Source organism: Aedes aegypti, chromosome 2 (assembly GCF_002204515.2).
Source record: "Aedes aegypti strain LVP_AGWG chromosome 2, AaegL5.0 Primary Assembly, whole genome shotgun sequence".
NCBI lineage: Eukaryota > Metazoa > Arthropoda > Insecta > Diptera > Culicidae > Aedes > Aedes aegypti.
In genome coordinates, this window is record NC_035108.1 from 217,886,910 (window position 1) to 217,913,219 (window position 26,310).

At 34.6% G+C, this 26,310-nt stretch overlaps 2 protein-coding genes across 3 annotated transcripts in view; one reads left to right on the forward strand and one right to left on the reverse strand.

Moving 5' to 3' along the window:
* The window catches only part of LOC5575621 (oxysterol-binding protein-related protein 9), a 251,354-nt gene that overhangs the window by 62,829 nt on the left and 162,215 nt on the right, over positions 1-26,310 (forward strand). The window lies entirely within an intron of this gene.
* On the reverse strand, positions 337-24,386 carry LOC5578329 (elongation of very long chain fatty acids protein 1). The gene is made up of 5 exons (XM_001663786.2): positions 23,842-24,386; positions 2,642-2,738; positions 2,423-2,516; positions 2,064-2,310; positions 337-1,056 (listed from the first exon to the last, which is right to left on the reverse strand). The coding sequence occupies exons 1-5, from the start codon at positions 23,900-23,902 to the stop codon at positions 746-748; spliced, it is 810 nt and encodes a 269-aa protein (XP_001663836.1). The 5' UTR covers positions 23,903-24,386; the 3' UTR covers positions 337-745.

Below are 26,310 nucleotides of genomic sequence, written 5' to 3' on the forward strand. Positions count from 1 at the left end.
CATCATTGACTAACATTATCTCATAAACGAGTAAAATTTGGTAATGCTTTGTCGAACTGTTTGCGTTTTGGACACCAACAAGCACATATTATGACAGTAACGTTAAAGAAATATCGATTATCTCATCACTCAGTAGTGCCCCCAATCAACTGGTGGTGATTACCTTCCTTTCTCTCTCAATCGAAGTTCGGCCTTGATCCCAACGCTCAATGGTGCGCAAAACTTTTCGGATAATGCATGGAAGAGGGTATTTGAAGCGCCCCAGTCAGTAGTGGCATAATATGTATGAACAGATAAGTAGCAGGGAGGTGTGATATTGAATGAGTTTCAAGTGTGTCGGTGGTTTACATTGTTTCACTGCTTTATCCTAACTACTGAATATGACAGCAACTGTATATTGACAACTACTACATACCTAAATATTATGTTTTTTTTTAATAATTTTGATTGTTACAACATGGTATCACACTTTGTTACTTTTGACGTTGGGAAGCGTTTTTTCAAGGAAACCAGACAAGTCGCGACTGAAATCAGTGTATTCTCTCCTTGTACGGTGATGCATAGTAAATTGCATCAGAGAGGAGCGCGCGCTGCTTAAAGTTCAAATATTGACTTGTAAGTTTCACTTTTTTTCTCATATTGGGTCATTCGTGGGGGAAAACAGAATGACCAATAGATAAACACATATCCAATGTACAAAGTGGTACAGCAACGCATTAGAGAGATGGAGGCCCCCCTTCGGTTGTTAGCTTTGTTTGACTTTGCGGCTCTTCTTGATGTAGGTCTGTATGTAGAAGTTGCTGAATAGACTGATCAGGATGACGAGATTGACGGCGTGTAGTTTGTAGATGAACTTGTTGGCGGCGCAAGTTGGCTGTAGGGCTGCGTAAACGTGAACCAGCATCGTCACCAGCTGGGCCAACTGGATGATGGTGATCGCAGGTTTCACACGCCGCGTCAACGGATGGAACACCTTGTACGAGGACAGCAAATAGTATGAGTACATGATGATGTGCACGATCGAGTTGAGCACCATAATGGACATTTCCTGATAGGCTGTAAGAAGGAAAAAAAAAGTTGGGTTACATATGTAAAACACTGGACAAAAGAAAGTATATGTAGGATTTTGTTGAACTCCTTCCATATTCCATATGGTTTGAAATCGGATTCAATCAAAACTTCATAGAAATCGTCAACGTCAGAGATAACGCTTTCATTGTAATAGTCTAGCCCAATTCTTTTTGGGGAGTTCCCCCCGTGTGTGGAATTTGATCCACTCAAGGGCAAAACAATAATTAAAAGAACAGAAGGGATACTCTATAATAAAATATAAAGCAGCTATGACGCCAATAATAACGATACCTGTATATCTTGAAAAAGCTGCTTGTGGCTTTAGGAAGGTAAATTTTAAATTAAAATATTAGTTGCTTTGTCACTAAAAACTATAAGAAGTTTGTAACTCAAAATAGCTGCCCTACTATTAGTACCTTTCAAGTTTCGGTTCAATATTGGAAGTTGGGTTCTAAACTGTAATTTACATTCTGATGAAATTTCTGCGGAAAATCAGAGTCGCGTAAAAGAAAAAAATGTTCGAAATAGTTCAATATTGATGCAATTCGGTTCCCTAATCCCTAACAAATCAAAATCCTAGTTTGTGCCACGATAGTTACATTTTGGACCATAAATTTGTTTGTCACACAGATCACTGTAATATTATCGTCATGAGTGAATATCTCGGAAATGGAATTCGAACCTAGATCCTCGATGCGAGAGGTCCCCTGATTCTGGAATTAATTTTCACAAAATTACCCAAATTGTAACATTTCCTTCAAACATTTGAAAATACGATTGAAAATTTTATCTTTGCCTCTTCGATACGATGCTTCGTCAATAGTTGATAATTGAAGGAATTTCCTTGCCTTTATCATTGTCATTCAAGACGAGGAAGTTTTCTTGTCGAAAAGAACCCCAACCGAATGCCATCGCCTAATGACGAATTGGTGAATCCCACTATGTACATATGATCTACTCGTAATGCATAATCTATTCTGAATTCTACTTACACAAACTGAGCTTAAGACTCCACCATACGATCAGGAAGGTGCTGATGTGGTGATAGACGTGCAGCGCTGACACCTGATTCTGCTTCTTTCGGAGAACAAAGAATATGGTCTCGACAAACTCCACCATCCGGAGGCACATCGCCAGCCAGCCATAATATACCGCATCGTAACCGTATTCGTACTCCTCGACCGGCAGTTTTGGCGTGCATCTTCCGATGAAGCTAAATTTAAATCCTACTTTAATGTACTGCACAACGTGTGCGTCACCAAAACAGAAGGGAGGGGGAGACAAAAAGAACCGAATAGAAATTATTTCATGATTGGAAACCCCTGCTTTGTATTCCGGTAGGCAAACTTACGCTCATCACCAAATAAGAACACGCCACGACTTGGAAGATATTATAGGCAGCTATAATCAGCTTCAAATTGAACGGCTTGCGATTCTCCATATAGCTGAAAGTGACAATAAAAAGATGACAAACCGTTGAACCGTCTAGCTACTGTACCCTTAGCCCGTTGCCAATCGCCGTGCGTCATATTTTGGCATATATTTCTCCAAAAGCCCCGACCACACTTACCTCGGACCCCATTTGTAGATAACATACAGATAGATCGCAATTAGTATGGAGCTCGGTACCGGTGAAGCCATCAGCGGGTATTTGTCGATAGTGTCCTCTGCAAACGAAAACAGCGAGAATGAAGAAGAATGGAATTGAATTCGAATGGTAATTGTGTGAAATTTCCTCTCCAGCCGAACCATGCCCCAAGGAAATGCCTGTTGCCAACGGGAGTCCCAATACAAACATTAATTTATGCAGCATTGTCCAGCGTAAGTGGAACACCTGTTGCAAGAATATATCGGCCAATTTGGTGTACTTTATGGCATAATATACATTTTCGGGTGATTTTCGAAGTGCATTCTATTCTTGGCTTGCTTATATTATCTTATTCTTTGCATTACGTCCTCACTGGGACAAAGCCTGCTTCTCAGCTTATTGTTCTTATGAGCACTTTCACAGTTATTAACTGAGAGCTTTAGGTACCCAGATAGCCGTAGCGGTAAACGCGCAGCTATTCAGCAAGACCAAGCTGAGGGTCGTGGGTTCGAATCCCACCGGTCGAGGATCTTTTCGGGTTGGAAATTTTCTCGACTTCCCAGGGCATAGAGTATCTTCGTACCTGCCACTGTAACAGCGCCACTAGCGTTCTACTACTAATATTTCTGTTAGAAAAAACAATCTTTATGCCTTCGCGGACTCCCTTGAAAAATCGTCACTGCCTTCTAGGATCCGCGGATTGGTTGGAAATCTCTGCAATAGTCCATGATTTTTTTTTTCATTAATAATTTGAATATTCTTTATTTATTAGAGAAGTGACTGCTAAAAATCCCCAAATGATTCCATACTTTTTTTACAACTATAATGTTGTCAAATGTTAACCGATTTCTTTTATCTTCATTCGATCGGGAATCATGTTTACATGATTCATATATAACTCATATTGGTTCAACGGTGCCGGAGTTCTGGACTCCGTTGCTGAAATAATAGATTGTTTTCAATTTTGATAGACAATTTCATCATTTAGATCTTTTTGTAACGGTGCAGGTGGAGGTGGATTTTACTTTAGATAAACTTTCACAGTTGTTACACAGTAGTGCTAGTTTTAGTTATTCATCCACTGGTTACTTAGGTCGTGAAAACTCGTGAGAGATTTCTGGATTAATCCCTTTAGCAATCACCGTAATCTTGATGAAATTTGTTGTAGGAATCCTAAGAAAGCAAAAGAATTCTTCAAAAAAAATCTGTTCAATACCTTAGAAAAAATTATAAACAGTTCCTTAAGAAATGTATGAAGAAACCACCGTAGTAGCTGCTATAAAATAACTTTGGAGGAATCCATGGAGTAATTCTTTATGTAGTAAGGCTATCTGGTCAGTGTTAAGTCAGAGGGGACCAAGTACAAAACATGAGAAAATTGGATTATTCTCTCATTAGATGCGAAATTACCTTGGATCCGTTTCACTTTGACCAGATTTGATGAATGCTGTAAACTACGAGAGATATGTAACAAATTTACTTTGGATGATCAATAAAAATCGATAAAAGTGTGCAGTCAGAGAGGACCAAGTGCTTACTACCATAACAGCGAAAATGATCAGCGCGCTGAGGAATGCGAGGGAATGAAAAACAATTTAAGAGATTTTTCAGATTTTTCGTCATCGAATGATTTTTCTACTTATCCATCAATAGCAATTTATAAATAATACTTAATTCGAAGCATTTGATTTTGATTTTTGACCATTTACCATTTGGATGGGTGGTCAGAAATTGCAACAATTTCTGTGCAGACAGAGCGGATCAAGTGTTAAAAAGCACTGATCTGATTGATTATTGCATTTTTTAAAGTAAATTTCAGAGTCCGATAGGAGTTTATAGTAGTTCTATTGTGTATGTATGGAATGTGATAGAACCCGCTTGTTGGACCAGTATATTTTGGTCGATATTCAAGATTTTCACTTGGTCCACTCTGACTGAACTGAACATGTATTTGAATATTACTGGTCTTCAATGCAATGACCCCGCAAAACCTTAATTAGCCTTAATAAACCTTAATAAAACTTAATCAGAAATAGTCTTTTATATTTTTTATTTTAGAAAATCAATTCTTATCTAGCCAGCATAGACCCTACTTTTATGTTTTGTCAAAACCTATCTAGTAGTGCGCGGTTTTCAGATCGTGCTCCGCGGAGCACTTGGCACTCGGCGAAGCCTTGGCAGGTGCTCCGCAACAGTTTTGAAAATTTGTACCAATGCCTTAGAATTCCTCAACCTTTTGCTTCAAAATACGCTTTTAATTATATCAAATTAAGCTATACCTAGTATTTTGAAAAGTAAAAATTTAAGGAACAAAACAACCGAACCGGCTGAAAATTTGATCGTTTAGCTACTCATTGGTTGCGACAGTCGATCGAATTTTCATTTAAGACCACGGTTTTAGCCTCTGGTCTTATACACACGGTGCCAAAATCTCAATAACTGTTCAACTTGTATGTACTTCGTATATTTTTACGAAAATGCTGAGCATTAGGGCAAAGATTTTGTCGACGAAAATGTTCCCATACATTTTGTGTAAGACAGTTTTAGCTGCAAAATAGAGTTTCCATGTATTAAGTATAGAAAATACCTTTAGTGTTGAAGAAATACAATATTCCCGACAGAATATTTCGAAAGTTTTGCCGGAATACTCATCCTCGTCGAAAAATATCTGAGATATATGCAACCAGTGGTTGAAATGTTCGCATCACAAAGCACTGCAAGCGTGTAAACCAACGCAAAACAAACATGACAGACTCGTGAACAGGCTTGGTGTGAGTATGTTCGTACCCGCATTCTCGGGTGAACATACAGAATGAAATTGCAAAAACTTGGCGAACATTTACTAGCGAATAACCGAACAAGGTGTGATTTATTACTACGGTTTTGTCAGACATATCAATTGTATATCCATCAAATCGATAGTAAACTACCGGGCTTAGTCCAAAACCTTGAAATCCAAAAATCTCTGAGGATAACACGTTCAGGAAGCATTTTAGCTTCGTTTACTCGTGAGCATAAATGAGGCGTGTAAATCAGCCATCTGATGCTCGCGAGCATTTTGTTTTCTTTTTGTTCTGGTACAGCAGACATGTTCGCCACTTTCTATCACTGCAACTCGATAATAATCGGAATTTTGACACTGTGATCAAAATAATGGATATTTCCATGAGTGCTGAACTTGTGATTAATCCATTCAAACACATTCATGAAGGCTTAAGAAAGAAATATTTCGCTACAGAAAACTCTCTCTGTTGCTCGAGCTGAAACAAAAGTAGGAAAGCTTCATAATCAAAGTTATTTCTGGCATTTTCAAGCCACGAAAATACAAATTTAGTTTAATTTAGATGCCTAATTGTCACAGATTAAGCCTGAAATAAAAAAAAGCTCACTCAATCAGCTAACAGAAATCCTTTTAGATTTGAGAGAAAAGTTTAAAGTAAAATTAATGAAAGATTGACAAACATAAATTTTAATTTCCGTAGAAATTATAGAGTCAATTAATAGTATAAGAAAAATCCGGATTTCAAACGGAGTGACGACCGCGCAACAATTTCATTCCAAAAAGTGTTCCGCGAACCAAAAAGGCTGAAACCCCCTGTAGTAGTGGATGCTTTCATTAAAATCCTTCAATGTGGTGGATTTAAGTACATTGTAGCTAAGGTATTCCATTTGTTTAATTTTTTTTCTGACTTTTCTACAAAACATTTGTCAAAACGGTAAAATACAAAAAAAAAAACTAGTTTTTCTTTCTACATAAGGTAACTTAATAAAAATCATAGCTTTTCAGGTATTTTTAAAAGAAATTCAAATTTACTTATGTCAAATATCTATACTTTTGGATAGGCATCTTAAATCTTAGATTTTTAAATGTTTGAACGTAATATTAAGGACTTGGTTTTGACCCTTTGATATCATTCCCATACTTTCTAGGACACCCTATATGAACTTCCATTAGTATATATAATGATCTGATTATAAAACAGACTTCATCGAAAGTCAGCAAGTTAGATGTTATTATTTTTCAATAAATAGAGAACATAGTGAGCACCAATTTTATTTATTTACGTTCAGTAATGTTTAGTCCCATGAAAGAAAACTGTAAGAAAGATTGCTGTTAAGAGGAGGAGTTGGAAGCATCTCAAAAAGTATCTTCAAAAAAATATATAAAAAGTCATGTACTAGAAGAATAAGTTTGTAATTCAGTATATTTTTTTAATCAAATGATAAGTTTATAAAATGAGTGAAGTACACCGGGGCAAGTTGAAATGGCTGGGATAAGATGAAATGGCAAGCTATCGTAGCAAAATTTATTTATGGTGAGAAATTTAATTCCAGAAACATTAAGTTAAAAGATGGAACGAGCTTATAGGGAAGAAAAATCTGCTTAAATTTATTGGCATCATTATCAAAATCTTGCATTTCATCTTGCCCCACTCGTTTCAACTTTCCCCGGTGTACCTTAGCTGTTCATAATATTTTCTTTAAACCATTAATAGGAGATCAAAAATCATCTGAAACATAATTTCGAAGCTCACTCAAATTAGAAATGTGATCTTTTATGTAAAAGTGTTTACATTCTGCTTAAATTTCCGAATACAAATTCACAATATTTAACATATATAATAAAACTTCAATATATAACTGTATGTTGTATAATGCATCCACATTTTCAATATTGATTAAAAGTTGGCCGTTCGTTGGCTTAAAAAAAAATTTTAAATCTCGGGATCGCGGGAATCCATAGGGTGATGCATAGTATCCCAAATATATTCCTTGAAAATTGACTGAAATAAGCTTTTGTAAATAAATTACTGGAAAAATTCATCATTGAAAAAAATCAGAACACTTGTTTTCGCTGATTTTTTTAAATATTCTCCTAGGAATCTGTTTCGAAATTCTTGTTGAGATTTCTCTTTGAGTTCATTCAAGAAAGTAGTCTAAGAAGAATTTGGGATTCTTTTGGGAATTCTTATTAATTAAAAACACAAGAAATTACATAAAAAGTTAGGCCAAGAAATCAAGCGATGATTCTTTGATGAACTACTTCAAGGCTTTCTGAAGGAATTTCCCAAATATTGTAGCAAATATTTGTCTAAGAATTCCAGTAATGACATGTGCAGTAGGATGTTCTCCACAGATTTCGTCTTGATTCAATTAAAATTTATTTTTATTTTAAAAATATTCCACAAAATCATCCAATTCTAGTGCTGGGAAATCTATAAGAATTTTCTTTAAACGTTATCCGCGTCGCAAAACAAGGCCTAATGCAAACATTGTATTAAATCATTCCATCATCAGATAATGCATTTAATTTTTGATTCTCCTAGGTTTCTCCCTAACATTTTGTATAAATTAAAAAAAAATGTTATTGATTTGCGTGAAAAAATATCGTAGAAAGTCTATAAAATTGTCTCTCCTTTTACTGAGTATTTTTTTCTTGTGTTCTTAGTGAAATGTATTGATGGATTTTTTTTTCTAAAAAAAAGTGTATATCCCTTTCGGGACGGACCATATTTGAGTGATTATTTCAAAATTTACCTTATAAAATCATCATCTCGTAGAACAAAACTTTCTTTATTTTGGCTATTCTATCAATCTATGAACTTTTTAGGGTCAAATTCAGACCAGCACAATTGTGCTGGTTCGTCCCCAAGGCGGTCGATGTTCGAAAAAAAAATATATTTTTTTAATTTTCTTTTTAAATTGTTCCAGTCATACCTTTTTGAAAAATTTTGGACCCGTATTTTTTTATTTCGTATTAGGGTGCTCTTTCGTGGAATAGGGTGACCCAAAAATTCAGAAATAATTTATTTTTTTATGTGCATTAAAATTGAAAAAAAAATACTTTAATTACATGTGATTAATATATATGATTTTTTTATAAATTGATCGAAAACAATGTACGAGATATGAAAATACTTCATATTCTCTCTAAGATTCAAAGCATTAGGTGACGATGACGTTTATCGCTTTAATTCAAGAACTAGTCTACGTCATATAAAAATGGGTAAACATACATGTGTGATAACTTATTGTCTCAACCAAAGCATCTTGGTTTTGATATGTTTGTTTATATCCTCAAAAATTAATGTTTTTTCTCAAAAATAATTTATGGAATAAAAATTAAAATTTAAAATAATTATAAAGCTTCGAATTGTTTAGTGGAATACTTATAAACAAAAGAAAACCGAATTTAGTACTGTACCATTTAATTCCACTAGAGTTTGTATCTTTCGACAGATACGCGTAATTTGACCTCCACTATAAGGCCGTTATCAGAGTCATGTACTAGACTCGAAAAGTAAGTTTATTTTTTTAGAGACACTTGGACCCTTGCCCGACGTCCGTTGATTACCAAGACGCATTTTTAAGCGCAAATAATTACCATCAAATTTCTTCTTCTTTCTGGCGTTACAGAAGCCTGCTTCTCAACTACTCATGAGAACTTCCACAGTTATTAACTGACGACTCTCTTTGTCAATCGACCAATTTTGCATGCGACAGGTACGATCATACTCTACGCTCAGGGAAGTCGAGAAAATTTCCTTTACGAAATGATCCTCGACCGGCTGGACTCTAACCTACGACCCTCAGCATGGTCTTGCTGAGTTTACTATTATGGCTACCTAGCCCCCAATATCAAATTTACTTTATTTTATTTTTTGCATCGAGTATTTTGCTTGAAATTGAATTTACGTCATTATAATATTAGTTTTGAGTACTTGGTAGGAGTGAAAGAACTAAGACGAATAGCTAACATATAACAGGGAATTCAAAAACCCTTTTAAAAACGCATTGTCAAAATCAGGTCATTAACCATATTAAAGCATGAATTTGCTTTTTGAAATTATTACATATATTTCAGCTATTTGAAAAATTACATGAAACAATTAATTTTGTTTTCGAATATATTCTATTATTTGAAAATTATCAGATTTGAAAATTAATAAACTGACAATGCTTCTAATAAGACAATCCATAAGACAGTTGCGATCAGCAGGCTTTTTTGTTTGCCATGAATTTTTAAAGTTGCGCAATCGGTGTGACCGTTAGTTTACAAAGGAAAATGTAAAGCTCTGAGGGACGATTCAAATATGACGTCCATTGTTTTTCGGGATTTCTAGACCCCCTCCCCCATCTTTCACGCTTTTTGAATACCTAATTTTTTTTAACCTAATACCTAACCACACTTTCATTGACTCCCCCTCCTCTAAATGATGAACGTAATGTTTTAATGACCCCTGACCATACTCGTAAGTTTTGTTTTCCTTTTCGTTTCGGTTACTTGGGTACTTCTAGCTGTCAACCCTACCATGGAAAGTTTCCTGGTAAGCATTATGCACGATTATGACCTTTGAAGGGAGCATCAAACGAATCAACGGACTAGCATGCAACGCCAAATGGCACAATTTCTTACAAAAAAAAACCACTCATTCAAGTTCCAATACTATATTATGCACTATTGTGGACATTAGAACCAGATTCAACCACTTAACTTGATCAAAATACTGAAAATGAAAATTGGTAGTCCACAACAAACATCGACCGGGTAAGGGCCGGCACCAGCACAATTGTGCTGGTCCCACTTTGTCTCTCCAGAAATTTTTGCTGTGTGAATCAATTCACATTTGGTCTTCACCATTTCAAAGAATGACTCTTTCACTCTCGATTAGTATCTGTGCATATCTAGAAAAAACGAATAGTTGAAAAGTTGCGACAGATAAAACTTTTTCAATTCTTACGATGTTTGTTTACATTTTGTTTACCCTGAGCTGGTGTTTTCTAAACACGATGTAAACAAAAGTTTTTGCGCTTAATTACAAGTATCAATGATAATTCAATAATCGAAATCAAAAAAGTTTGGTAAAACAATGATTTATTGGCTTAAAGAATCATTCAATGGCATGGATGCCGAACAGCACAATTGTGCTGGTTCGTCCCGAAAGGGATATCTAAAAGAGGACCTCTAACAATTTGTTCTGATTACCAACTAACAGTAAACTAAGGATATTTCTCGGCCTACCCTTTGTTTCCAGAGATTCGTCCAAGAATTCATCTACCCATTTCTTTCAAACCTCTCCACTATATTGCAAGTAATTTCCACAAGAGCTTTTATGTTAATTTTATTTCACGATTCAGGGATTCTTTATGAAATTAATCCTGAAAATATCACACTTTGAAAAATAAAATCATCATAAATTACTTTAGGATTTTTTAAAAGATTTCCAACAAAAATTCTACCAGAACCTTCTGCAATGGTTTGGCCTAGAATACATTTGAAAATAGCCCTTGCGAAAATTCATCATCATGATTCATAAATTTTGAAGAACAATTTACACTCGAATGAAACTAAATTGTAGGAAAAATCTTGTTTTCATAATGTGAACAACAGAAAATTAAAGTATCATGTGTACGGATCGAACCGATGATTAAAGATACCACGTTTTACGGTATTCATAAACCGTATTGATCTATATTTTTCAACATATATCCATTTAATTATTAGCGAAATAATACCGTAATTGAACGTCCACCTACAACAGTAACGTTCGAATTAACCTTGAACATGCACTCAAAAATCTCACAGAAGCCTAATCAGAGTACCGCAGACTTATCTAACCTCGACTGTATGAACATGCAACACGAAAGTAGCGTCGATGCGGTAAAACACAGAAACAGAAGACGATTGAGACGAGAGGTTAATTTAAAAGTTGAAAGAAGTAACAAGTTGGTAAACACCATCATGAATCAGTCGCAGTCCGGCGGTCATATGACGCGTCTGTGGAAATTACACGCATAGAGTAGTTTCCTTTCGACATTTCTTCTGCAGACATGCTACACTTAACAGTCGTTAACTGGTTCAATGCCATCACGCACCCTGGCCATGTGTCATCGTTTCAAGTCGGCTGATAACTTAACACGTGCTGGTCTGTAAACATGTAGACCGACTAAGGTGTTTGGCGGGTTCCGAAATTGTTCCTGTTTTCTAAATTGCAAATCACACCCTTTTGCAAACAGGAATTTTACGAGTTCCGGTCTGCTATCGATTTTCAGAAATACCGACCGGCACGTGTTGTCCAAATTTTCGAGAAACCACTTGAGAACTCATCGCGGAATGGTAGTCTCAGTCGTAAAGTTATGATTTACATAAAGCGTATACCTTTACCTGCAGCGTATTTAGCATATTTTTCCAGTATAAAATGTCTGGTCCAATAAAAAAGGAATCAAACCGAAGTTATAACTTTTTTGCATTTTCCTCATATTTTTACGATAGGGATATTGGATGTGTCCTACTCGAAGGTCGCTTGTTTATGGTTGAGAAAATGCGTTTCTTCTAAAAAATGTGCACCTAAAAATCTGTTGAACTATATAATCTTTTTCGTTCTTTAAACAAAATCGGTTACGTGACTTGGTGGAATACATTATATACCGGTTTTTCTAAATTGATGCAAATCGATCCAGTCTCCCTTTTATTATGAATCTTTTTGATCCTCTCTCAACGACAGTGTTTGAATTCCTTCTTATTCTTCGCACTTCTTGCTTGGGATGTTTTAACTCGTTCAACGTTAGTGCTAACTGATCATCTCATTCTGCAGTATCGATCGTACTCATATGAATAAGAACTGTGCACTACTCTTTTACATCCTATCATCGAAATGTTTTTATTTTTTTATCTATGTCGTCAATACATTCCGGTTGCTCTAATAACAATCAATTTGTTTGTCAAATTGACACAGCAAAAACGATTGTTAGCAGCGTTTTTGGCCTTCCTTTTTTAGTGACAACACCTCCTTATTCAATTAAACTATGCCCACTAATGTAACATTCCGCGAATGGAAGCACATCGTTTTGACGCTATAAACATTAGAAAAATGCCATTTGTGTAAGTTGCTTTGTTCGGGTCAATTGTTTATAGGCACAATTTGATAACATATATTCCAAGTTATTATTCTTCTGTTCAGATCGTTTTGGAAGGCATTTTGAGAGAAAAATGTTTTTTTTTATTCGCAAACCTACCTTAAAAATACAGTAAAAAATAAATTAATTCTATTTTCCTGAAATTCAGCTGATTTCATTTACTCAAAATCCTATTAAAGTTGTTATTATTTCAAATGATCGAATGTAGCGTATAAAATAATCTTATATAAACTCAATTTTCAACACACAATGCAAACTCCAGTATTGTAGAACACTGAAGTAAAACGTTACAGAAGACACTTAGTTTTAAAAAATGATCGAAGTTTTGGTCATAAACATAATCTAAACGTGTGGAAATAAATGTGCGAACCCAGGGTTCAAAATATTGTCAATAGTTAATGTTTCAATTTCAGTTATGTGTTTTTCATTTAAACCTGCTGACAGAGATTATGAAATAACCAAAACCAAAACAAACTGACCTTGCGGCATTCTCGTGCCTTGTTTCAATCTTAAAAATGCTCTCTTAATGTACCTTCGAAACTTCACAAGCAAATACGAAGTTTGTTATATTGAAATATCCACATACATTTGGCTGCTTAGCATGCATCGCTGAAGCGGATTACTGATTTGTAATAAACGTTCTCGAGAAACACGCACGTTTCCATGTTCTGTTTGGAAGTATAATGATTGTTTACGGCTCGACATGCAGAACAAAACATTACGCGCTTATTTTCTTGATGAATCATTCGACTATAGTGCACTGTACAACCGTTTGACAGTGTTAAACATTTTTTACCTTTTTATGTATATTTTTTTATGTTATAAGCTATGCGATTTTTTTTGCCGGAGCCTTGATAAACAATGAAAAATAACTTAGGCGACATCCATTTATTACGTAACGCTAAAATTGAAATTTTTTGACCCCCCCCCCTCCGTAACGCTTTTTGTATGGAAATTTTAAAAATTTTGTATGAGTCGTAACGCTTGAGCCTACCCCCCCCCCCTTCGAGCGTTACGTAATTTGTGGACGCCGCCTTATACAATGATCGTTCAATTTTGGTATCATGAAACCGTTGGCCATAGAATCATAACTGCAAGAAATTGCTTTTAAAGCGATTTTGATGCAAAACTCTGGCCTTTTTATATCAGTCAATACAACAAATATTCATACAAACAACCATTGAACTACATACTAAGTTGAGAAATCTGTACATTTTGAAAAATAAAGGCAAATTAGTCTTTATATGTATTTTCTATCCTCAGAATAACTACAACTCATACATTAAATGCTGTCACCTATTTTTTGCAGTTTTTCAATTGCATGAATTCTTTGAAATCAATGAATTTTAAATTCATTGTTTTTGAATGTTCTAGAGTGAAATTGAAATGAAGATAAACGTTTGAAGAAAATATGCACTGAACAGATTCTTATCATTATAATTTCATCTATGGGATGAATTGAGTACCCATTGAAAAAGACTCAAAAATTTCATGATATTTTCAGCTTTTCCTTAGGATGAACGAGCTGTCCCACTTTACCCTATCATGATAACTGTACCATATGGACATCTTTCATATTTTCCGTGGCTCGTGCTCACTACTTTTTATATGAGTTCGATAAACTCGGTTCCGCTATGTGAACTGAATCGAAATATATTATCACTCATTAGCGTAGCTGCGAAAAGTTTACATATTTATTTTCACAGAATATTCGGCCCTCTTTCATTGAACTAATTTTGCCGCCAGCCAAAAAATATATTCAAAATGAAGTTTCCAAAATTTTATTCAGATTCAATATTTTAAAACGAAAAACATTTTTATGCATTAAGGCGTATAAGTCACTTTTGCAATTACGACAAAAAAGTGCCATATTTGCAAATAACTTCTGGCATCATCAGGAGCAATTTAAATACAATTTGCAAAGTTTTCATGACAAATAATGAAATTGTCGCTTAAGACAGTTTTGCGATTATGCGTATATCGCATGCTATTTTTGCAAATTACAGCTTTATTAACAAAGATAAACATTTTCTTCCATTCCATGGTGCTTAAATGGTTTGATCTTCCAGTTTTGATTTTTTCCCGTATCCCCGCAACGTATACATGCAACGCACTGTGAACATATCAGTTTATTGATTGATTCAATTTTCATTGTGTGGTTTTTGGCCATTAGACTAGCTGTCACCGACTGTTTCCACCAAAGTTTGTCGAATATTGATGTTTCAGTTTGCTGTTATTAAAACTTATCATTATTGTCGAGATAGATCAATCAAAATTCGACTTTGTTAATCGTTCAGCAAATACTTCGATGACACTTCACGAGCACCACAAACAGTTTAATTAGGTGCTTTGCGATATTGCTGCAAGTGTCGCGGACAGGTTATTCAACTGCGAAGCTATTTTTCACAAACGTCCTGATTATCACCGGTTATTCAGCTGACAGTGGAAAAAGGGAACCACCGAAATGTTGCACAGTGGTCAAAACGACAAAAAACATTGCAAATTAGGAATTCTTAATCAATCGTTGGATGTTGATTTCATTCTTCGGAAACCACAGGAAACTGGTCCTTTAGCCCTATTTTGACGTATTTGGTTGGAAAAGCACATTTTCAAAATAACTGTCACTGCTTTGTCTTCTAGTTAAACAATGCATTCACAGTACAGTGCCCGTTCGATTTGGCAACATAAAATTTTTGGACCTTTGGACAAAAAAAAACTTATTTTACCCCGAAAACTGTCAAAATTAGTCTATTTTTCCCACACTAGTTATGGTAAAACAATTTCAAATTTTGTAGTAAAAGGCGTTTTTTACAATATGGGGCCATTTTTGTAATCAGTCAGAGATTTACATATAACGGTAAACGCTTAGAGAAATGCAAGGCCCTATAGATTTTTAGAATTTTTTTTCGGTTTTGTTCGAAATATTCTCATTTGAATTTCAAAACACTTATAACAGTGTTTGTTTCAACTTAAAATACTTTTGTATGTAATTTTTCTATAAATGTTGTATTTTAGCTCTTCAAATCAATTCCTTGCTCACTACTAACATTATCCAATCCAGTTCCATTTGCAATGATGTTAAACAGTAGTTTGGTTGTGGATTTCCTCATGTGGACATACCCATTGTCAAAGTTACCCAAAACCCGAAAATCGACTTTCAATTATACGAAAAATTGTAGGTGCATCAAAAATTAGTTGTTACGCGTTTTTTCAACTGCAAACGATAACTAAGATACCAGTCAGGGAATGTCCGAAAACTCAGTGCAGTGCCAAAAACATCAACGAAAATTCATTTTTTGCCAATGAACAGTTCGGATTCCGCCATGGACATTCGACTACTCATCAACTTTTACGTGTAACAAATTTGATCCGTTCCAACAAATCTGAAGGCTATTCTACTGATCTTGCTCTTCTAGACATAGAAAAAGCATTCGACAGTGTTTGGCATGAAGGTTTGATTGTAAAATTAAAAAATTTTAATTTTCCAACATACATTGTTAGAATAATTCAAAGTTATCTGTCAAATCGTACACTTCAGGTTAATTATCAAAACTCCAGATCTGAAAGACTTCCTGTAAGAGCTGGTGTTCCTCAAGGCAGCATTTTGGGACCAATATTTTACAATATTTTCACATCTGACTTACCTGAGTTACCTCAGGGATGTCAAAAATCTTTGTTTGCGAATGACACAGGCCTCTCCGCCAAAGGACGAAGCCTGCGTGTCATCTGTAGTCGATTGCAAAAAAGTTTGGATATTTTTTCTTCATACATGCAAAAATGGAAGATTTCTCCTAATGCTTCCAAAACTCAACTAATAATATTCCCACATAAACCAAAAGCTCTTTATTTGAAACCTTCAAGTAGACATGTTGTCACGATGAGAGGGGTTCCAATAAATTGGTCAGATGAAGTTAAGTATCTAGGGCTCATGCTAGATAAGAATTTAACTTTCAAAAATCACATTGAGGGCATTCAAGCCAAATGTAACAAATATGTAAAATGTCTCTATCCCCTTATTAATAGAAAATCAAAACTTTGTCTTAAGAACAAGCTTTTGATATTCAAACAAATTTTCAGGCCAGCCATGTTGTATGCTGTACCAATATGGACTAGCTGTTGTAATACCAGGAAAAAAGCTCTGCAGAGAATTCAAAATAAAATTTTGAAAATGATTCTGAGGCTTCCTCCCTGGTATAGTACCAATGAGTTACATAGAATATCCAATGTTGAAACATTGGAACAAATGTCAAATAAAATAAGCAATAATTTCAGGCAAAAATCGTTACAATCTTCTATTGCCACGATTAATGCGTTATATGTTTAGGTTAAGTTAGGTTAAGTATATTAAAAACGTTTTTTTTTCTCTTATAAGCAGGTGAAATCAACTCACCTGTAAAAAATCTAAACTGCTACGGCAAATGAAATGTAATATGTTGTTAACAAAATATTAATTAAATCTTAAATTTGTTTTACCAAATTAGGATGATAGTGTTGTCTAATAACACAGAACACCTAGATATAAGAAATAATGAATGTAATGTTTGGAATGATACTAATAAAGAAATTAAAAAAAAAATGGTTGCCACTTAGAAATTGATTGTGCGTCTCCCATTCTTTGCGAGTAAACTCAAAGCAAGGCGCAGGAGACAATTTGGTTTTGTGCGAGACAAAGCAAAGCACAATCTCTACTCTTCTCTTTCGTGAAAGCACAAAATCCACTCTAGAATATTTTCAACAAAGTATGCTGTAAAAGCGGACAAGCTTAATAAGTGCTTTGCAAAATCTTATTGTTGTGGATCTTGACATATTTGGTAAAGTCTGAAACATAAGGTGGTGACGAATTATGTTCAACGTGTTTAAGAGTTTTATTAATATTTACATATTAATGAAATGAATTCAAGTGAATTTGTTTACGCGTGTACGAAACACAAAGAGTGAAAATGAGACAACTCGATACTATGCAGCCCAAAGCACATTGCGAGTCAGCACAGCCAGGGTGCAGTCCAGAGAAAAATACTCCTGCACGTCTTTTTCGAATTTTGGGTGCTATCTCGCAGCAGCGCGTGTAGCACCGAAAGAGATTTGAGTCGCACCCAATCCCTGATTCCAGTACTTGTTTTAAAATTACAAATTGAGAGGCTCTGAAACAGAATGCAGAAATAGTCAGATTTTCTTTCAAAAAACTATCAAATTTAACTCGTTTTACGGTATTCCTCTTCATTTACTAACACCAGTGTTAAAATATTTGTGTGTTAAAATATTTCACGATTTTTAGTCTCCTAAAAATTCAGTACTACTATTTTTCCACCGAAATAGGGCAGAATGGGGCAAAAAGCTCCTATTGTTTCCTGTGAAAGGAATCAACATCAATCGATTCATAAATTTTTCTTAAGGAAGTCGCACTCTGATGGAATTAAAAGAGTTTAATTTTGGATCGTTTTGTCAACTATTTACTGATCACCCTTAATACAAAAATTAGCCTCAAATACAGGTCACTTACAAAGGACAATCCTTATTTGAGAAAATCGCTAAATGGTTTTTGATGAAAAGAAAAGAATGAATATGTCCAAACGTTTAAAGGAAACTTTCATAAGTCGCTTATTGATAAGACAACACCTTTTCATTCCATACAAGATGTGAGGAGTAAGGATCATCAAATAATTCCCATTTTTATTCTAATCGGAGTCGTTGACGAATGCAACAGTGAAAGAGTTATTTAAATCAGTCGACCCGTTCTTAAGCCAACTCATGACACACAAACACCTTTCCATTTTTATTTATTTAAGTATAGAAAGAAGAAAAAATGGTAAATGCATTCAAATTTCACCTAATTTCAATCAATATCTTATATTACAATTTGCACAAACGAAATCTTATTTTGATTCTATTATGTACGCTGGCTGCAACAAACTAAAATTCAATTTTGTTCAATTGAAACAACCTAAGAATTTGTTGTTTTGACATTTTGACATTTGTAAAAACAACTAATATATCAGTTTGTTTTAAAGAAAGAAAAGTGGTTTGAAAGAACAAAATTAAAGTGTGGAGCAAACAAATTTATTTGATATTAACAACATTGCTGGTAGAAAACCCTGCTTCATTTTAAATCATAAAACTAAGAAGATAAAAATGTAAATGATAAACATAAATTTATTGTTCACTTTTCCAAAACTAAAATAATAATAAATGCTATAAAATTCTTCATTATCTTACAAACAGCTCTTGATGTGGTCCGATTGAGCAACCCATTGACTCCTGGATCTCTACTTTAGGAATTCGTGTTGTCCTGGGTAGGGGATTGTTGAATTTTCCGGAAGTATGATCTGCAAAACACATACATTTTTGCAGCTTTATTGCACAGTATAAATTAAAAATTTACCTCTAAATTCGTCAACTCAGATGCATTGCGGCAACTTGAACTAAAGCAAAATGAAAAAAAACATTAAGTGGCATAAATGTCAGTATCCTTGAATAAATAAGGTATACTTACCCAATAATACACACAAGTGAACCAATAGCACCGTATATACGAAATGGTACGCATTATTCCATTCGATATTCAAAAAAAATCCGGCTTACTTATCAATAAGAAGACTAACAGTTTATCTCCGTGAAAATAATACAAGATAATCTAAATATTTAGTACATTGTTGTTTAATATTTCGAACCACATCTTAGTTTATTGAAACTTAAATTTGGGATTTGTTTTGCAAAATATTTGGAGCATATAAACAACCCAGTTTGTAACAAAAATAAATAAGGTTTTGTTTAAAATTATCTAGTATTTTAATTTTATTCAACCATAATCAATGCCGAATCAAAATAAATGGTTTACTTTAAAACACCATAACTTTCAAGGTAGATATAAACAAAGCAAGTAGTTTGTAGCAACAATTTCATGGTTAGGAACAACCTAATTTCTAGTTTGAAAATCAACAACAAAAATTGATGTTTCAAACTAGCTCGATTCTTCTCCGTGATAGACAGATTCATATTTTCTACTTGTCAAGATTGCTTAGATAGTAACTAGAAGTTTGGAACCTTTAACGTCAGTTCATAAAAATAAATTAAAAAATACACTGACTTCAAATTGAAGTGAGCGAAAATGATGAAATATTTCCTTCGATATTGTTCTTATCATATCGAGACAACTTATTCAAGCTAACTTATTTCAGAAAAGTGTGCAAACTGTGATTATCTACAGTGGCCCAATTTCATATTCGTACAGGATACTGTTTCCACATCAAGTTAGTAAAAAACTATTAAATGAAGTATTGAGCTACAAATACTTTATCCACATTGAAGGTAACAGGTGTTATCTATTGCTTGCCAATCACAAAATGTTTCCATTTACATTCATCTTTGGATTAATAGAAAAGTATTGAATTGATGTCTAAAATCCACCCAATTCCATATTCGTACACCTACCAAAATTCATACGCACAACGTTCAAAACTAAATTTAGAAGCTCTATTTGATTACTGAAATGCTTTATTATGATGGTCAGATGTAGTGAAATACATTTGGGCAATTTATTAGTGGACATATATGAAATTTAGGTAAAGTTATGAGAAATGCCAGTTTTCCAATGATTTTTGCTTGTAAATCCTAAAATTCGAACAATAACGTTTATTTTTGTCATTGGATTCAATCTATAGATTATACTCGTAAGCTCTGATAGAAATTTAGTTGAAATATATATAGTTTACAGAAATTATAAACAGTTTTTATCCCTTTTGAGTTCAGAAAATTGTTGTGCCATAAATTCAAAACTCTTCTAAAATTCTAAACAACAGGTAAATGTTAATTTTGAATTTGTCTGTAAAAATAATTTGAACTACGAACTTCGTTTTACAATAAAGTCCCCTTAACTACGCTGTACATACCTCCACATAATTGATGTCATCGTAATATTCAATTATCTTTGAAATAATATTCAAATTATATTCAAAATAGCACCCTATTTTGTAATTTATTGATTTTATTAGAAAAATACAAAATGACTTGAATGAGCAGAGAGCATTGATATTCTATTTAATAGAATATATCCTGTTGTTTTCATCATTTTAAAAACGTTTGTGTTGCGGTTATGGCAATAATATTTATTCTTTAAATCTCTATAATCATGTTTGGTAGTAAAATGTAAATTAAAAATGATAATTACGCAATGTTTTGATAGGAACATTAACAATGGATTATGTATATACATTTAGGAGCCAAACATAAAGAAACTGACTAAAATTTTTGGTTTTGGATTTGTTATAAATGTTTTACTACCTATGATTCAAAAGTATAAGTTGTCGATATCCACTCCTAGCTACTCTAAAACTGATTATAATTTTTTGAAACTTGTGCAATATTCGCAGTTATCATTCTTAAGGAAGTGATGTTGAAAAAAAGGCAATTTATTGTTCGACTTACCGAATATTTTAGCAAAAAACATGGGAAAACTGGTGTTTTTCTTAAATTTACTTAAGTTTTAAATATGTCCGCTTTTAAATTTTCCAAATGTATTCTACTGCATCTGAACAACACAACAAAGAGCTTAAGTAATCATCTAGTCCATTAAAAATTAGTTTTGAATGCTGTATATTTCTTTTTTTTGAGGTGTACGAATATGGAATTGGGTCAATTATAGACACAATCTCAATACTTTTCCATTATTCCAAAGATTTAAGCAAATGAATACATTTTGTCATTGCCAAACAATAGATGACACCTATAACCTTCATTATTGATAAAGTATATCGAAGTCCATGCACCATTTAATAGATTTATACCAACTTGATATGAAAACAGTGCCCCGTACGAAAATGAGATTGAGCCACTGTACGTCCAGTTCGTGACACCACAAAATCTAACCTCGAAAATTCTGAAAACAGGCAGGTTATTTTGTCAGATCATGTACATAGAGGTCTACAAGCAAACTGCCACGACTACCAACGCACGACCAATCTTACACAAGTCGATTTTCTCAGAATGAAAACGTATCGATGGTTTGACGTCATTTCAGCCAACGTCAGTTCAACAAGGAAGTGAATGTTCGGCAGCAGTTCTGTTTATATTTTCTTTCTCACAGCAAACGAAGGCAATGTTGTGACAGTTCTCACAGCAAACAAAGAAAATTTTGTCAACATTACACTACTACACAGGCAATTGGATTGGTCTATAGTGGTTTCACGCTCAATGGATTAGTGCAATAATTTAGATGTAGTTGTGTATGACGAGCGTATGCGAGTGTTCGTTCATTCAAATTTAACATTAACTAAGCTCTATGTACAACAACTCTCAAAATAACACGACTATTGTAAACGTTTTGAAGGTTACGTTTGAATTTGGTTAAATTTGATTTGATTCTACGCAAAGTTAAGATCTTTCCTCTTAAGATGCAGATGCATCGAAGCCAAACCTCGAGTTTTCAAGAGCACAAATCTAGAGAACTAGACAACCGTTTGTGCTGAAAATTTACTGCTCACTCGCGATCAAATTCTCAGCACGAAAGGTTGTCTCTATATTTGTGCTCTTGAAAATTCGAGGTTTGAATTTGATGCATCTTCACCTTATACATGTGTAAATAAAGTTATCTAGAAAATAACTTTCGTCGTACTTGTTCCGATACACGAAAAGCGATGCTTTTTACACTGTTCGACTACTGTGTCAATAAAAATTTAATCGTTATTATGAAAACGATTTTTGTTATTAATTTTAACTGCTCTGTTCCACCATGTAGATGCCAATTACCGAAAGTTTTTTTTTTTTTCACAACAAAAAGGTAATTTGAAGGGGTCGGGTCTGGTGTAATGTTTTTAAAACACGCCTCTCACGCCGAGGACCTGGGATCGAATCCCATCCCCGAGATAGTCAAATTACGACATAAATATTATAATTCCTTCAAAGTGAAGTAAAGCCGTTAATCCCGAGAAAAATCAGCCCGGGGCTGAAAATCTCGTTAATAAAGATAGAAAAAAAGATAATTTTTAGTAAAAAAAAGAAGTCAAATCAACCATTGATGTTTTTAGAAGACTGTTATTGCTATATTTGGAACTGCCCATTTTTAGGATACCGGTTGTCGCGCGATCATCCATCGCCAATATCTAAATGCTCGTGTTGTACGAGGTCATTTTTTCGGCATGTATTATCAACAACTGAGCGATTCTTGAATGAAATTTTGTTGAACTGCGAAGTATATTTCAATGTGTATTTAATAAAATTTCATGGCTAATATGTATTTTCTTTGCCATGATTCATCAAACTCTCAGAAATGTTTTTAGAATAACATTTTGTACAAACCTTCATTTTCAATTAATTATCATTGGGAAATGACGATTTTAAACACATTCTCAAAACAGATGGCCTTGTAAGTTTGGAGGCTCGACTGCTCTTGAGTTGAACTTAACACGTTTGTGAAATACTGTTGGAAAATGAGGCAACCGGATCCGCTTGGAGCTCAAGCATCTTGAGCATTCCCCATTATTCATCACAAATTGAGCACACCATTTTTTGGGGACATTCGACCAATGTCCGGCCACGGCGTGTAATTAAACTGGCTCTAACCAATCCTAATCAGTAGTCATGTGGGAAAGCGGGCTTTTGCAGGGTTTATCACATTAGATTGGACTGGACGGGACGGTCCAAGGACGTCCACGGTCGAAAGAGTACTTAGCAGATCCGTTTCGTGGTTGCGCCAATTTTCACTTTGCTCACGTAATACTAACAGCCATTGTTTTATCGTTCTCGCACTCTGTTCTACTTGATGTGGACGTCCGAACTGTGCCAGTGACGTCAACGGTGTGATGTTTTGGGTATGCAACACGTGTGCTGTGATACCCCCTTGGATACAATGAACTTGGTTTATTACAGAATAACAGATTTTTTGCATCCGTTTGTTATAATTACAAGTTGGTTAAATAATTAGTAATTACACATTTGAAAATTTGTCACTTGTTTTCATACACTGTAGGAACCATTCATTCATCATTTTGAATTCAGATAATAAAAGTCAATAGACATCTTGTGTCTTAGAAAAAGTCACATTACATGAATGTTACATTATTAGGTAGAAGACTATCTAATACATTTTGAATATTTGAATATGAATAAGTCAAATAATTTCTTATGACTCTGAAAAAGAACTCTCGTTAACACCCACGTATTTTCACTCATATACTACTTATTTGTTCAGTTGCTTCGGCCTTCCCGACAACATGCTTTTTTTTGCGACACTTTTCGGCAATTCATTCACAAGTTGAAGAATCGATACTCACCTACGCCTTTAACATTGATCAGATCATACAACGTTAGGTTCATTTGCTGGAGGTAATCCATTTTGAACGGATTTAAGTTCCTAACACCTCACACACTACCACTCGGTTTGACACCTGCCGCTTCTTTGGCAACGCGTGATTATGAATTGAAATCAGCACTGCCGTTGTAGATACGTTTTATAACGCCCGGTTCTAGTTAATGCACACTTTAAGCTAAGGCTAAGTACACAAAACACAGATTCTAATGGCGGGCCGTAAAACACTCAACACTCTTGGTCAGTTGATGTGCGTCAAGAACTGTACTGTCATATAGTGAAGAAGCTCAAAAAGTGTCTTAAATTATGGCGCTGATCGCACGCGACTTCTTTCACCAATTGCGCCTATCCAAATAAAGCTCCGCACTGGTTCTGCCAAGAGGCGAACCCCGAGAGCTCAGTCAGCGACGAACGACGAAGTAAGAAATTGTTCGACCTCCGCTCGAGCTTTGTCAATGCATAGCGACTGCTCCTGTCTGTCTGTGGTGCGCATGTGGACTCGGCTCTCTTTTGATAAATACTGAAAGCATAATCGCGTCTGTGGTTGATATAGCTATACAGCAATCGTCGCCGTTATTCAAGACGCTCCCTGGCGAATGGATGATCCCTTTGCTTTGTTGGTTACTGATTTTATCTGCCTCCGGCAACTCCAGGTTCGATATTTGCATACCAAAACTAGAAGTTCAAAATTTGGCCACAAGTTAACCGTTTCGTTTATTTCTAACCCTCTTTTATTTTTTTGTCTATTCATACTCCGTGAAAAAAGCCTCCAATTTTTTTTTATTTATTTATTTTCCTAAAATTGTAATTTTTACATTTTCCTGAAAATTAAAATAAGAAGCTTTCAGATGATGGACCTTCCTTAGCCGAGTGATTAAGAGTCCGCGGCTACAAAACAAAGCCATGCTGAAGGTGTCTGGGTTCGATTCCCGGTCGGTCCAGGATCTTTTCGTAATGGAAATTTCTTTGACTTCCCTGAGAATATAGTATCATCGTACTTGCCACACGATATACGGATGCCAAAATGGCAACTTTGGCAAAGAGAGCTCTTAGTTAATTACTGTGGAAGTGCTCATTGAACACTAAGCTGAGAAGCAGACTCTGTCCCAGTAAGGACGTAATGCCAAGAAAAAAAGAAGATTATGTAAAAATTATAAAAAAAAAATATATACCATTTTTTTTTCTCAACTGGTCAGCTATTGGAATACCGACCCAATCAATCAACGATTTGAATTTTTGATTTGGCTCCAGGTTTTTCCCAATTAACTTGTTTAATCAAACAAGTTTACACCGTCTTCAGTCAAATGGTATATAAACTGACAACACTCAGAAAAATCCGCACTTATTTATCGACGCATTTCAATAATATTTGCATACATATCGTTCTGATTATAGAACGCAAATATAAATCTACATATCTCTGGAGCCGAGCAGGTTAAAACATACTGCCTACGTGACCAAATAACACCCAGTGAAACAGTGAAGAATATTCCGATTGGCAAAAAGTTTCCTCCGACTGTAGCGCGAATCGAACCCTCACTCCTTGGCACTCTCAATACCAAGGCTAGTAGCATGTCTCTTTCAAGTGACTTGATCACTATATAATGCAACTCTCTAAAAAGCTTGTAATTTTAATGGTAGGTTTCTAAAGTCTCTTTTTTCATCTAAATAGTCTCTAAGCCACTTTTTTAAGTTATTTTTTCCTTTGAAGGAGTCCTGGTGCAAAATTTTAGAGGCTGCTCTGAGATACCTGCATAAAATTTTATGCGACTATTACATTTGATTCTTGTCAACAATTCTTCTACTGATTTCTCCAGCAACTACTTCTAAAATACATTTAGCAACTCTTCTAGGGATCCCTTCAAAATTGTTCGTCAATTATTTCTCCAGAATTTGCACCAGGGAAATTCTTTAGTACCTACTCAAATGATACTAGCTTTAGTAATTTCTACTTAAAAATCCACGTATCATTCCAGGGTTTCCTCCAGCTATTTTCTCAGTTGTTCTTCTATTGATTCATGTAAATAATACTCTACAATATTTTCCAAAGATTTCTACAAAACTTCTGGCTTTAAAATCCACAAACAATTTATTCCTGAATTTGCTAAAAAAAATCCTCTTTTGATTATTCCAGGAAATCTATTACGAACTTATCCATGAATTCTTAAATAATTTAGACTAGGAATTCCTGATGAAATTCCTCCAGATAATTGTCTAGGGGTTGCTCCAAGAGTTCATGCAAAAATTACTTCTTGCTAAAGAAACAAAAGAAAACTTGCCAAACTTTCTCCAGCTTTACGAGGCTTGTCCTTTCCGTAATCCATGATAATGTGCAAAAATGTGGAATAATAAGGACTGTTCATTTTATAAAGTGGACAGCTTGTTTATGCTATATCTTTTTTTATTTATTGATAAAATCGTAATAGGTTTTCTG